The sequence below is a fragment of the Doryrhamphus excisus genome, chromosome 22 (assembly GCF_030265055.1).
Source record: "Doryrhamphus excisus isolate RoL2022-K1 chromosome 22, RoL_Dexc_1.0, whole genome shotgun sequence".
Lineage (NCBI taxonomy): Eukaryota > Metazoa > Chordata > Actinopteri > Syngnathiformes > Syngnathidae > Doryrhamphus > Doryrhamphus excisus.
Window position 1 is genome coordinate 6,075,945 of NC_080487.1, and position 15,485 is coordinate 6,091,429.

General features: G+C 37.9%; 2 protein-coding genes across 2 annotated transcripts; both read left to right on the forward strand.

Annotated features, from left to right (window-relative positions):
* Positions 1–1,226: 1,226 nt before the first annotated feature.
* pnhd (pinhead) lies at positions 1,227–8,230 on the forward strand. The gene is made up of 7 exons (XM_058061918.1): positions 1,227–1,278; positions 3,103–3,198; positions 3,269–3,411; positions 3,535–3,811; positions 5,096–5,277; positions 6,127–6,185; positions 7,974–8,230. Exons 1-7 carry the CDS (start codon positions 1,227–1,229, stop codon positions 8,122–8,124), a joined length of 960 nt encoding a protein of 319 aa, XP_057917901.1. The 3' UTR covers positions 8,125–8,230.
* A 2,306-nt stretch (positions 8,231–10,536) lies between these two features.
* admp (anti-dorsalizing morphogenic protein) lies at positions 10,537–14,293 on the forward strand. The gene is made up of 5 exons (XM_058061917.1): positions 10,537–10,899; positions 12,995–13,131; positions 13,208–13,330; positions 13,420–13,609; positions 13,714–14,293. The coding sequence occupies exons 1-5, from the start codon at positions 10,602–10,604 to the stop codon at positions 14,136–14,138; spliced, it is 1,173 nt and encodes a 390-aa protein (XP_057917900.1). The 5' UTR covers positions 10,537–10,601; the 3' UTR covers positions 14,139–14,293.
* Positions 14,294–15,485: the final 1,192 nt, after the last annotated feature.

Genomic DNA, 15,485 nt, shown 5'->3' on the forward strand with positions numbered 1-15,485 from the left:
TTTAAAATTGAATTCTGCCTTTTCATGTTAAACAGGAAGCTGCTTTGTGTTGTTGTTTTGAAAGAAGCATATATTCTTGAACTAATCTTTCAAAAAAACATTTTTCCCGAAAATTGTCCCTTATTACCCTGAAAATTGTCCCTTATTACCCCGTTTTATGCTAACACCAAAAAAACAAAGATATTCTACCTAGCGACAAAGGTCAATGAAGTGAAAAAAAAGTGAAAAAAAGTGTGACTTATAGTCCGGAAAATACGGTATATCATTTTAAATGTATAAATAAGAGAAAAATGAGGTACCGTAAAACGGGGTTTTAAGGGACAATTTTCGAGAAAATGTTTTTTGAACGATTTGTTCAAGAATATATGCTTCTTTGAAAAAAAAAAACAAGACAAAGCAGCTTCCTGTTTAACATGAAAAGGCAGAATTAAATTTTTTAAAAATCCTGAAAATTGTCCCTTATTACCCTGAAAATTGTCCCTTATTACCCCGTTTTACGCTAGCACCGAAAAAAACAAAGATATTCTACCTAGCGACAAGGGTCAATGAAGCCATTCTGGTCGTTGATGTTGACACCGCGCCTTGAATAAATTCTGAATTATTAGCGTTTTCTTATGACAAACGATGACTGACATTCTTACAAACTGAAACCCAGGACACGGTATCCTTTCCAATAAAAACGCTGCCACGACTAATAAAGCCTGAGTGAATAGCAACCAAGTACTGCACACCTTCTTGCTCCTGCTAGAAGGCTTTAAAAATTAAAAAACAAGAGAGGGGGGGGGGGGTATCATGAGCCATTTGGCGCCATGCTGAATAAACACAAAAGGTGCTGGGGGGTCCGGGAAGGTGAGGCTGGGTCGCCCCCACGCTGATCCTGTTTATGTGCTCGGGCGCTGGTTTTGTTTCAAGTCCGAGGTGCTAATTCCCCACCCCCTGGGGATAAAAGATGATTAATGCCTTTGAATGAGTGACGCTTTTAATGGCGGCGGGGCTACTTAAAGCACTTGATTAGGTGGAGGCGGTGGGGCCCTGCTGGACACACTCACTCCCTTCCAGCCTGCCGATGCTGCAAAGACGCTGCTTTGGCTTTGAAGTGGCTGCTGTTCCCAATTAAAGCATGGAAATTTGATTAGCACGCTCGCTCTGCTTCCCAGTCTGAGGGAGGTTTTTTCCAGTCGCGTATAAATACCAGAGGCCAAGAAGCAGCTTGGATACTTGAAGCCATGGATGTGCTTGGATACTGCCTGGTGCTGCTGTGTGCTCTCCACCTGACATGTAAGTACTCTGTTTGCTTTTAGACGCCCTCATTAGCTCGTGTAGCCTCGTGCATGAAACCCTCCAATCACGTTTGCACTGTAAATATTGACCGCTTCAGGATTTGGACAGTACTGTGACAGAATGTCTTGAATTCTGGTCAAATTCCCCGGAAGTCTTTCTATCCGGGTTGCATACACAAACATTGAAGGGTGTTGATAGTTTGTTTCTATACAGTTTGCTTTTGTTTTATTTATATTTATTATTATATATTATATTATATATGACCCTATGGAGTGCTAATGATTATCTGTGGTACACAACCGCTCTGAAAAAGTCCTGTCATAGTTTTACACAACACATAACAAATAAGAATAATATTAATTAAAATTAAAATTAAAATTAAAATTAAAATTAAAATTAAAATTAAAATTAAAATTAAAATTAAAATTAAAATTAAAATTAAAATTAAAATTAAAATTAAAATTAAAATTAAAATTAAAATTAAAATTAAAATTAAAATTAAAATTAAAATTAAAATTAAAATTAAAATTAAAATTAAAATTAAAATTGGAATATAAACATGCTAAAACAAACCCAATGTTGGCTAACCACTTAAATATTAAATATGACCCTATGGAGTGCTAATGATTATCTGTGGTACACAACCGCTCTGAAAAAGTCCTATTCATAGTTTTACACAACACATAACAAATAATAATAATAATAATAATAATAATAATAATTAATTAAAATTAAATAATAAATTAATAATAATAATAAATGAATAATACATTAAAATAAATATTAGAATAATAATTCTAATTTACATTTGCGTTACTGATGGAACGTCTTTCCGGGTGCTAATGCTATTTACATTCATTGTCGTCTTCAGCCATCTATCTTCACAATGACAGTAAATAGTTCGTAACCCAGAGTTAAGCTAGCAGTCCAAAGCAACAAATCAGCATGTAAAAAAAAAAACACTCATTAGGTAGGACACTCGTATGCCAGGGGCCAATGGACCACTGTATAAATGACCATTTAAAAAAGTCATCATAATCCGTCACAACGTCGATGCAAACAACTTTGGTCTGTGATCAAACATAATAATAAATAAGTATAATGGAGTTAATGACTCCACCCTTAGCCATGCCAACTGTACATGCGTGGGTTTTCTCCGGGTACTCCGGTTTCCTCCCCCATTCCAAAAACATGCTAGATTAATTAGCGACTCCAAATTGTCCATAGGTATGAATGTGAGTGTGAATGGTTGTTTGTCTATATGTGCCCTGTGATTGGCTGGCCACCAGTCCAGGGTGTACCCTACCCCGCCTCTCGCCCAAAAGACAGGTGGGATAGGCTCCAGCACCCCCTCCGCGACCCTCGTGAGGAAAAAGCTGTAGAAAAGGAATGAATGAGTTAATGACATAATATAGCTTAATAATAATAATGAATAACAGTTATTAACCTTTCAGTTCATTGCAACTTGGTCCCTTTATATTAATGTTCTGTATCAATCCTAGTATTGCATTTTAGCATATTTTATTTATTCATATCAGTGTTTGAAATATGCCGAGAGGACCGCAAAGACCCTTTGGACACCCCAAAAGTATCTTATCACTCAGTCAACCAATCAATGAAGGTCTTTGGCCACCCAGTATCCCCAGTTTGGACCATTAACGCTTGGAGAGAAAGCTGGTTAAAGCACCTTCAGGAACAGAAACCGGTCACCTCAGATCCAACAGGAGTCACCTTTGACCTCAGAAATAACCAGAAGAACACGCCCAGAAGATGCTTCCAGATGCTAATGCTAATGCTAATGACGTTTGTGTTGTTTTCCAGTGGCAGCGGTGCTAACCAAGCACGTGGAGCACAGAAACCTGTTCAGCCAAAGACTCTGCTGCAAAAGACAGAGTCACTTTGTTTACGTCGGACAAGGTAACGCCTGGCAACGACATTCCCACATGAAGAAACATGGGAAGTATTTCATCGTTTCTGCTCCTTTCAGACATATCGGGGAGTCCTGTCAGCGTGGACGTGGGCATGTGTCGGCATCACTGCGGGGGTCCGCCCCGCCCTCCCCACCAAGTACAAGCAGCGCGGGATTACACTCAACATTCAACCATGCTGGAATTCCTCAGGAGCAAAAAAGTATGCTGCACTTCCATCACCACAAGGGGGCGCTAAGGGGGCGCTAAGGGGGCGCCACCTTCTCAGGAAGCTAACGTGAAACAACCAGGCATCGAATGACTTTTGTTGTGTCTCACAACCAAGGTTCGGACGCGTGGACCAGCCGCCCCGGACGCCCCACAACCCCGGAACCCGCTTCCGTCGTGTGGGGTCAACCATGTCTGCGAGCCGACGGGGATGCGCGTGGACCAGGTACTCCTGTTCGAAGGCCCCCGCGAGGTAGAGGTCATCCAGGAGTGCCACTGCGAGGTCAAGCTGACCCGGTGCATGAGGGTCCCCTCCCTCAGAACCTTCTACGCCGAGACGCCCTACGAGAGTGTCATTGACGTGGGAGGGTGCTCGCGTGCCAAGGGTGCTCCAGGTGTGTGGGTGGGGTATTTCTTTTTTGGCATGAGGTGGCCCCCCTGGGGACCATGAAAGATGTGTTCTTCAATCTCTGCTTATGGGAGGGAAAAAACACAAGTCAGTTAGGATAGGCTCCAGCATACCTGTGAGGATAAGTGGCCTATAAAAACGATTGGAGTTTTCGGAACTCCGAGGGTCAAGGTTCTTCCGAGTTCTTCGCCAGCTTCCCGACTGCTGACGCTGACTGGTCCCAGATCAGTCACCTTACACTATTCTTACATGACCTTTGACTCACTTAAAGAGTTAATACCACATGGTTCCTATAGATGACTTGACTACTTGATCAATGACTCACTTGACACTGGACTGATTGACTCATGTGATGAATCACTAAACACTCCTGAAACGCCCTTATATTAACACACTGTCACATCATACATGCTAACATCAAGTCATGCTAACATTTATCCAGAACCCCAGTCGTGCTAAAGTCTACTTATATGTAAGTACGTATGTACGTATATATGTGTAAGTTAGCTGTAACACCTTTACCGGTATACAGTATGGAGACCATGTATGGATGATTCATGAAACATCAGTAAAAATGGCTTTTTATCAGACAAGCTCCATTTAAAATCATTATTCCATGTATTCATATTATTGTTGCATATTATATTATATATTATATTTTATATAATATTTATAATTATATATTAAGTATAAATATTAAATATATAATTTTATATAATTGATATTATATTATATTATATTGTTGTTGCTATCATAAGATGTATAATTTAATTTTTAAATAATTTTATATAATGATAATAATTTTATTTAATGATTTATTGTATGTATTATTTTTCATTTAGATTTATATTAATATATTACATTATACATAATATTAATAATTATATATTACATAATAAAAATGTATTATTTATATGTATTGTATATATTTTTATATAATTTAATCAAAATGTAAAAAGTTTAATGTATTTTTATTATTATATATTATCATATAAAATAATTATTAGTTTTAATAAGTATTATTGATATGTAGTCTATTTAGTACAATATATATATACTGTAATTTAATGAATGATAAAATGACAAATCAATCAAAATGTTTGTATTTCTATGTATTTAAATGTATTTACTTAGTATTTTTTTATTTGATATTTGAATACAATGAATAGAACGTCAATAGAAATAACATAACACAACAATTATTTGATGCTTGTAACCATTGCTGTTGTTACGATTATTCTTATGATTATGATTCCCTGTGTTGTCCCAGATGGCTTCTCCTGCGTGCCCACCAAGTTGGACCCGGCCCTGGTGGAAACCCCCAACAAAGTGGACGTCATCCAGACGGTGGCAGCCTGCGAGCTGAAGGAGAGCTGCTACAGGGTTCCTTACGTGGAGTACTACTACGAGATCGTACATCACGGCCAAGGAGTCAAGGAGGAAAAACTGAAGGTATTCCATTCATTCCCAAAGTTTGTGACGTATCCCTTAGTCGCCGTATGCAAAGCGGCCCATTTGTAATTCTTCCATGTGGGGTCGTCAAGTCAAAGAGGAAACGTCGCAGACGCTAATGAAGTATCTCATGCAGGCTACCTGCTGAGTGGCAGACGGTCCTTCATCAGCAGGTTGACTTCCTCTGATGTTTATTCGTTTCTTTTAGGCCGTTATTCGTGTCTAGCGGCCGATGGATGCTTCACAAACATCCGTTCAAACCCATTCTGATCCGGTTTCTGAATCTGAACCCAACCAAGAGAGTCAACTCTGGTTCGCTTTGGTTCCTTTAGGCTCAAATGGGATCAATACCGGGACCGGAGTTGTCCCGCCTCTCTGCTCTGCTTGCTTCCTTTGCGTGTTTGTTTGAGTGCTCTTTAACAGAGCTCTTTTAAAGTATATTTTACAAGCTTTTTGTTAAACCATTATTCAAATTAACAACAAGAAGACAAAACATCTTGGACGTGCTGTCGCTTTGCTCTGCTCGATTTAGCTTTGTGAGACAATTGCGCTCTTTAGAAGTCAATTTTAGAAGCTTTTCATGAAATATAAGCAGCCTCTAAAAATAGCCTTTATTTGATGACTATGTTTTTACCGCGTGGCCTTCGGTCTTCTTGGGGTTTGTGTGCGGGGGAAAGCGAGGGGGGGCCGTGGCTCAGCACTGAAGGTGTGAGTAGACCCCAAACACAAATGGCCCCCTCTCCTGCACGCAGGTGTCAAATCAAAGCGGCGGCCATGCTAAACAAGCAACTGTGTCAATATTTGTGAGCTAACAGCCCGTCTCTTCTTGTGTTGCTAATGTCCCCGCAGGAAGTGGATGTGGGCAGATGTTTGGGAGGCTGCACCACAGGAAACCGATGCCTTCTCAGGTACGTATGAGCACAGCTGCCACACACACACACACACACACACACCTAACAATTGCCTGCAAGTTCTGTCACCCTCTCACACAGCCACTTTTAGGGCCCCCCCCCCCTCGGGCACCAAATGTCCCTTTAAAGGCCCCCCAACAACTCCATCCACTCATTGAAATAAAAGTATTAATTAATTGTCTTCCATACTAGTTACATTGATGTGTATGCATCTGGTGTTTGACAATCATTATGATTATCACTGATTACTTTCATAACTTTGTCAGGACATTCATTCTTAAAAAGCTGAACTAGCAAACGACTATAACATATTTTTATTAGCATTTCCTTTCCATTATCGGATAAAACTGACCAAACATTTTTTTTAAACTTTACTCATAATTATAGTTATTAAAAAAACATGAAATCCTGTATATTGTATATACCAGTATATCTATGTTTATTCCATGATATATATGTATTGGTATTTCCTTACCATGACCTGAGAAAATGTGTTTTTTAATTTATTATAAATATTGAATGTTTCTTTTATTTTGTTATTCCAATAATTGAAATGACTTGTTTTACTTTAGCAACGTTTTTTTTTCTTATATTCATTAAAAAAAATAGAAGTATCATATATTTTTCATTTCATTATATGCGTATTAGTATTTCCTTCCCAGTACACCAAAATGTTGGTAATTTATAATAAATACTGAATGTTTAGTTGTTGCAATAACTGAAATTACTTTTGTGACTTTAGTAACTCTTTTTTTTAGAAATGTTTTTATTATTAGATTTATGAATAAATAATATCATATACCAGTATAGTATAGTTTTAATTCTGTTAATTATTATTATTTACTATATATATATACATATAATAATTATTATTATTTACTATATATGTATATAGTAAATAATAATAATTAATTAATTTTATATTAATTAATTAATTATATTTATATTCATTTTTAAATTAATTTACTATATATATTATTATTATTTACTATATATATGTATATAGTAAATAATAATAATCATATATATAGTAAATAATAATAATTAATAATAGAATAACGATGAAAAAGGTTCTGAAGGAGAATAAAGTCACAGAAAAAAAGGCATTTCAGTTAAAAGAAAAAATAAAATAATACACATTAATTATTATTATTTACTATATATGTAGTATTATTTACTATAGATATGTATATAGTAAATAATAATAATTATATATATATAGTTATTATTTACTATAGATATGTATATAGTAAATAATACTACATATATATAGTAAATAATAATAATTAATGTGTATTATTTTATTTTTATATATATATGTGTATATAGTAAATAATAATAATTATTATATATATATATATAGTAAATAATAATAATTAATTCTATTTATTTTTAGCAGTAAGTAGGTCACCCCTAAGGTCATCCAGACCTGGTCCGGTGCAGAGTTGCCATTCCAGGGTCTTGGAAGGTCCACTTTGCGTCTCATTTGGCTAAAATTCGGGTTTCTTGCTGTAAATTTCTGTTTAGGTCCTTTTCCACTTTCCATGGTGGTTTCAATGTACTCTGTACTCCTATTCCGACTTCTGCTTCTTCTCATTCTCCTCGCTCTCTCATTTCTTCTTCTCACTACAGCCTGAGTGAAGATAAGTGGCATAGAAAGTGGATTATGTTTGACATGATCCCCGACATATTTATTTTCCCACACTTTTTACTATGGATACTTCATGTTCACTGTGTAACGTCATTTATTCCACACTAAAAGCTAATTTTCCGTGTCCCCTTCAGGAGCCTGTCAGATCCCGAAATGTGTCACCTGTGGGCCGAAAAACAATCCAACTCGTGCGTTCCCCAGGGGTACGAGAGCCACAGTTTTCTAAGCCAACACGGTCAAATTCGCACGGTCCTCTCCATCACTTCCTGCCATTGCCAAAACTAATGACACAACGCACACACGCAACGCCCCCTCCTGACTGGAACCACGCATGACACGGTTGCATGCGCCCATTGCAAAGTATTATTGTATTATATGTAATATATGTAAAAGTCATAATTTTTGTAAATAAATGTAATACCAAAACCCTGTTTGTGCAAAAAAAAATGGCAACTATATTGTAGAAATAAGAGTGACTGTAGGTTCAATGCCAGTGGTCAAGGTGTTCCGTTCCAGTCGTACCATACAAATAGGAAGATGTTTACAGCAAGTAACAGGAATAGACAGGATTTGACACTATTCCAGGTTTGTCCATCCAGGAAGCCATCCATCCATCCTCATGGATATACGGAATGTCGTAATATCGTATTAAAGTTCAACAGGGAAGCATAGAGATGAGTCGTTACGTCCATCACTAATGGACCTTTCAGGCTGTCTTAGAAGACGTTGGCCTGTCATTCTAGCGGACTCAGGGACACACACCAGATGGACTAGATAGGACAGCTTTAGTCCTATAAATATATATATAAATATATTTTATTATCATTTATACAATGATAGCATGGTATATTTTGGCATATTTTATTATTTATACAATGCTAGCATGGCATATTTTATGATCATTTATACAATGCTAACACGGCATATTTTATTATCATTTACACAATGCTAGCATGGCATATTTTATTATCGTTTATACAATGCTAGCACGGCATATTTTATTATCATTTATACAATGCTAGTATGGCATATTTTATTATCATTTATACAATGCTAGCATGGCATATTTTATTATCACCTATACAATGCTAGCATGGCATATTTTATTATCACCTATACAATGCTAGCACGGCATATTTTATTATCATTTATACAATGCTAGCATGGCATATTTTATTATCACCTATACAATGCTAGCACGGCATATTTTATTATCACCTATACAATGCTAGCACGGCATATTTTATTATCATTTATACAATGCTGGCATGGCATATTTTATCATCATTTATACAATGCTAGCGTGGCATATTTTATTATCATTTATACAATGCTAGCACAACATATTTTATTATTTATACAATGTTAGCGCGGCATATTTTATTATCATTTATACAATACTAGCACAGCATATTTTATTATCATTTATACAATGCTAGCACGACATATTTTATTATCATCTATACAATGCTAGCTCAGCATATTTTATTATTTATACAATGCTAGCGCAGCATATTTTTTCATCATTTATACAATGCTAGCGCGACATATTTTATTATCATTTATACAATGCTAGCACAACATATTTTATTATCATTTATACAATGCTAGCGCAGCAAATTTTATTATCATTTATACAATGCTAGCATGGCATATTTTATTATCACTTATACAATGCTAGCACGGCATATTTTATTATCATTTATACAATGCTAGCGCAGCATATTTTATTATCATTTCAACCCAGGGCATCCCCCTCTCCTGACTGTGTGGCCAACATGCTAACCACTCGGGTCACCGTGCGGCCTCGACCATGACCATGTTTTCCGGAATAAATGATGGCCCACATCTCGGAAACTGATATCGTTTTACATAACATCCGATGTAGTTATTTAAAAATGATTTCTTTGAAGTGTTGGAGACCTCTGCCTTACAACAAGCTTTACAGGTGGAAAAAGGAAACAACACAAACACACACGCTTCAAGGGGCTCTTATTTTGATAGGGACGTGTGAAACAAGCACCTCTGTGTGACACAAATAAGAAGAAGTTGCTCAACCAGCATTTTTTTCATGACTTGGTGGTCTTTGCCAGGTGTCCTGTGCAATTCGGGGGGAGCGGGGGGGGGTTTGGGATGACGAATTAATTGAAACCGGATGTGGACGCAGAGAAGTGAAACTGTCACAATTAAAGCGGTGCGCTTTTGCATGATGGCGGAGAGTGAGAAGGCGAGGCAGGAGATGCTAATGCGAGGATGTGTATCCACGCACACCTCCTCCCTTTGTGCCACCAATCGTTTTCGCACCTCAGACAACTGCGCCATTATTACAAATTAATGGATCCATTTTGGAGCAGATGACCCCCCCCCCTTACCCCTAAAAAAAAAGTGGATTCCCGTTTTATTGAAAAAGTTGCTAATGTTTAACCACCGGCGTGCGTGTATAAATCCCACAGTGGATTGCGTGGGTGTTGTTTTCTGTTGATGTATGCGTTTGTTTCCAGATGTGCAGACAAAAGGCTGGGATTAATCCCCAATGGACTTCACACTTTTGTCAACACCGCCATTAGTCTCCCTTTACATTCGATAATGGCTGATTTACATTTGCGACCAAATAGCATCTTTACTGCTGTTTACCATGAGATTGAGCGGGCCGGGGGCCGTGGGTTGGGGAGGGGGGGTCATATTAGATATAAATAAGTGGCAGTTCAAGGGGACCCCCATGCACTCGCAACAAAGACGCCGCCTGTGTCGGACTTTAAAAGATGCTAACTTTCGTGATCGCAATGGCCGCCTTAGCCTTCACGGCCCTGGGTAGACCCCCCGCTTTCAATTACCTGGAAGACCCATACGCCGCGGATAACGAGTCCCGGGAGGTCCGCTCCGCCGCCATTAAGAGGCTCCTGGAGGTGTTCGGCATGGAGGACCCACCCGCCATCCACAGGAGTAAGCAGCCCCCACAGTACATGCTGGATTTGTACAACACGGTGGCGGACGTGGACGGCGTGACCAAGGACCCCTACCTGCTGGAAGGCAACACCGTGAGGAGCTTCTTTGACAAACGTAAGTCGTCAAAAGTTTGGGGACACTTGCTCATTCTGTAGCATGACCAAGTGTCTCAAAACTTTTGTAGTGTACTGTATGCTACATGTACCAACAACTACTAATACTACTTTATTACAAAAAATACTATTTTTTTTAACCTTCCTCTTGTGTTAGAGTCGACACCGACCCGTTTTACATTTTAATACATTAAAAAATCACATAACATTTGTTTTTTGACTTAGTCAGGAAATTCTATTTCAACGAAATAAAACAAAAAATATTTTTTTTTACTAAATTTTAAAATGGTCTGGTTGAAATTATGACCACTGTACTGTTTGGTTATAATAATATGACTATAAAGCAATATTTTGAGCCACAACTGAAATCATAAGTGTACAATTAGCCAACACAATGACAACCAGCTCCTCTTCTCATCATGTAAGCTTCAGGGGATTCTCATTTTGACCGCTTTTCCACTATACCAGCAGAAAAACAAAAAAAAGTCCAGACATGTGAGGTGAATTCACTCATTTGACTGATGGCTGATTTCATATTTACAATTTGGATCATGGAAAGAATGGCAAGAATGTACAGGGAACCAAGATCTGGACCAAATTTTTGGTGACCAGAGGGAGATCTGACAAGCTTGGTCCCATCAGGGATGTTTGGTAGAAATGTGCTGATGTTCAAACCAGGGCAACGATGACAGTGGATGAACATCTTGTCCTTTTCCAAGGAAAAAAATGCTTGTTCTGCTTTTTGATTTCACTTTATACTAAAAGTTCTGTTGCTGAAAACAATAACTTTTTCTCCCTTTTCTTGACATTAATATATATGGGTCAAAATTGACCCCAACACCATAGATGTTTCTTTAGTGATTAATCCTAAAATTAGAAAATAAATAAAACTAATTAATTTAAGAGATATGTTCTATAGCCCTCAGTAATAACCAGGTAACATAAGAACCTTCAATTTATTAATATGATTCTTTTGAGGTTCATTTGACCATTTTTGGAAATTGAAATCGAGAGGTATAGTGACAAAAAAAGGCCTACATGCCCACACCAAAAGTATTAAAACCAACATTTTCATGGATGAGGAAGCCTAAGAAGGTAACCAAGACATGAGAAGCAAATTTGATGGTAACTTATTGTTTTTAGTGTATTTTATAGCGGATTTAATACATGGGTCAAAACCAACCCGTTAACATAAGAGATGATACTAGAAAGCTAACACAAGAGGAAGGTTAATATTAATTATTTTTGTAAAATTACAACTCTCTTCTGTGAATATTTGGAAATTATTTTTTTATAAAATAGCAGCTGTTTCTGATGTTTTTTTCACATTTTCAACTTTCTTATATATTTATTTATAACTTTATTAATTTCTGGTTTGTTTATCATTATATGACTTACAAAAATATTTTGTCTAACATTTAAACATTATGCTACTAAAATTATTTTTAAAATCACATTATTGTCGTAAAAAATATATATTTTTTATTAAATTCTGGTTTGTTTATCATTATATGACTTACAAAAAATTTTTTGTCTAACATTTAAACTTTATGCTACTAAAATTGTTATTTTTAAAATCACATTATTGTCATAAAATTATATATTTTTTTATTAATTTCTGGTTTGTTTATCATGATATGACTTACAAAAATTTTTTGTCTAACATTTAAACTTTATGCTACTAAAATTGTTATTTTTAAAAATCACATTATTGTTGTAAAATTATATTTTATTCATTATATTATTATTTATTAATAAATTCATTTTTATTATATTATATTATTATATATTTTCAATTTTGCTGTGTTGTTTTTTTCTTGTGAAATGATATTTTTACAATATGCCGACTCTCATTTCCAAATATCGATATGTGTAACATGACATATCTCCTGTGGTGGAATCAACACATATGTGTTGTATACAGCATTTTTAAATATTGGGTTTCATGATTGGCAAAAAAATACGATACCGATATCAACCTATACCGCATTTGTAGAACGATATCGGGCCGATAATTATCGGACATCCCAAATAAAATTGCCTCTAGCTGTAGAACGTCAACTGCTCTTGGTCCTTAACAATATTTCCCACTGCAGTGCGCACCGAGCAGGTGGAGTTCCGCTTCAATCTGTCCACCGTGGCAAGAACGGAGAAGATCCTGACAGCAGAGCTCCATCTTTTCAAGCTGCGCCCTCAGGCCACGCTGATGTTCAACAGGCACCACTTCTGCCAGGTAACGTGAAGCACGTTACATTTTAAACCCGTGTTCGACCTTTCCATGACACGTCTAACGTCTTTTTAATACACAGGTTAGCGTGTACCAGCTTCTGGATACCAGCAAAGGCAATAAAACACATGAGAGGAAGCTGATGTCTTCTCGACTCATCCCGGTTCACTCTACTGGTTGGGAGGTCTTCACTATCACTCAAGCTGTGAGCATCTACACCTCGTCTGCCTGATCGTTTTTTCCAAAAAAAACACTAAAAACATCTTACCTGTCTGATGTTCATGTCCTATGAAGGTCCGTTCTTGGATGACGGACGAGGGAAGCAACCTGGGGCTCCACGTGGTGGTGCGGACTCTGGGCGGGAGCCAGATGGACCTGAAGCTGATACGCTTCGCTTCAGGACGCAACCACCACCAGAGTAAGCAGCCTATGCTGGTGCTGTTCACCGACGATGGACGTCGCTCTGCTGCACTGGAGAACGCAGGTGAGGATGGACCACTTCCTGGGAGTGTGGAGGCTCTTCTGCTCCTCGACGATGTAACCCTACAAAAGTCAGACAGCTCAATACCTTTCTTCTTTCACACACAGATCCAGACGGTATCGACGTAACTTCCAGCTTGCCTCAAGCCTCCATGTCCGCTCGCTCCTCCCGCCTCGCCCGCTCTGTGGACCACCTAGAAGACGAAGGTGTCTCCATGCCCTGCCAGCGCCTGCCGCTCTACGTGGACTTCGAGGAGATCGGTTGGTCGGGCTGGATCGTTTCACCACGGGGCTACAACGCCTACCACTGCAAGGGCTCCTGCCCCTTCCCGCTGGGCCAGAACATGCGACCCACCAACCACGCCACCGTGCAATCCATCATCAACGCCCTCAAGCTCATCAAGGGCATCGAGACGCCATGCTGCGTGGCCGACAAGCTCTTTTCCATCAACCTGCTCTACTTCGATGATGACGAGAACGTGGTGCTCAAGCAGTATAACGACATGGTGGCTGGGAGCTGCGGCTGCCACTGAAGAACTGACAAGTGCTGTGGCATTGTAATATATGTAAATAGCCATAAATATAATAATATATGACGGCGGTGGGAGTGCTAATCCTGTGAAAGATGTAAATGTGCATATTTTTCTGTTGCAAATGGGTATAAGCTAGAAATAAATTGTGAACATTGTGTTTAGCTTTTTTTGTGCTCAATGACACCATACATCATACAATGGGAGGAAAAAGTTTGGGCCCCCCTGGTAATTTTCAAGATGTTCCTTTTTAAATGACTGGTTGTTGGTTAAATACATCATATAGCAGACCAGTGATAAATGGGAAGGGTAAATATATTATATAGCACAGCAACACAGTGATAAATAGGAAGGGAAAGTCTCTTTCGGTCATAAAATTATAAATAAATTATAAATTAAAAATTCAGACGTATATAAAGAATTAAAAATAACAACAAATAAAAAGAACAAAAACTATATGTACACTTAATTTTTACATTAAACTGTACACGCGATATCTTCAGTCACATTTGAACATTATCTACAAAAATGTGATAAACAAGCCAAACAGAGCTAAATAAAACCAAAAATAAAGCAAAACTACTTGAACCTTGAGAATGCAACAAAAGAGTCAAACTACTCAGCCAATGTGTGAGTGGAGTAGGGGAATAATTGGAAAATACTTTTGGCATATTTTTGGAAATGAAACTACACATTATTATACATTTATTAAATATTATTAAATTAATACACATTTTTAATACCATTTAATACCAAAACTGTCACATAAGTGTGTGTGTGTGTGGGGGGGGGGGGTATCCACAGTATGATTATTATACTATACTATTTAAAATAATTACAATGAACTCTCAAAAAAACCTTAAAGGGCCAGCCTTAAAGGGCCAAACTGAAAGGGCCAGCCTGAAAGGGCCAGCCTTAAAGGGCCAGCCTTAAAGCTCCAGCCTTAAAGGGCCATCCTTAAAGGGCTAGCCTTAAAGCTCCAGCCTTAAAGGGACAGCCTTAAATGGCCATCTTTAAAGGGCCATCTTTAAAGGGCCAGCCTTAAAGGGCCAGCCTTAAAGGGCCATCCTTAAAGGGCTAGCCTTAAAGCTCCAGCCTTAAAGGGACAGCCTTAAATGGCCATCTTTAAAGGGCCATCTTTAAAGGGCCAGCTTTAAAGGGCCAGCCTTAAAGCTACAGCCTTAAAGGGCCAGCCTTAAAGCTCCAGCCTTAAAGGGCCAGCCTTAAAGCTCCAGCCTTAAAGGGCCAGCCTTAAATGGCCATCTTTAAAGGGCCATCCTTAAAGGGCCAGCCTTAAAAGGCCAGCTTTAAAGGGCCAGCCTTAAAGGGCCATCCTTAAAGCAGAGCCGA

Excerpts from the sequence above, each read along its gene's own strand:
- pnhd (XM_058061918.1), top strand. The coding sequence starts at position 1,227 with ATGGATGTGCTTGGATACTGCCTGGTGCTGCTGTGTGCTCTCCACCTG. Across the intron at positions 3,199-3,268 it reads CTTTGTTTACGTCGGACAAG|ACATATCGGGGAGTCCTGTC; the intron begins GTAACGCCTGGC and ends TGCTCCTTTCAG. Across the intron at positions 6,186-7,973 it reads GGAAACCGATGCCTTCTCAG|GAGCCTGTCAGATCCCGAAA; the intron begins GTACGTATGAGC and ends TGTCCCCTTCAG.
- admp (XM_058061917.1), top strand. The coding sequence starts at position 10,602 with ATGCTAACTTTCGTGATCGCAATGGCCGCCTTAGCCTTCACGGCCCTG. Across the intron at positions 10,900-12,994 it reads GAGGAGCTTCTTTGACAAAC|TGCGCACCGAGCAGGTGGAG; the intron begins GTAAGTCGTCAA and ends TTCCCACTGCAG. Across the intron at positions 13,132-13,207 it reads ACAGGCACCACTTCTGCCAG|GTTAGCGTGTACCAGCTTCT; the intron begins GTAACGTGAAGC and ends TTTAATACACAG.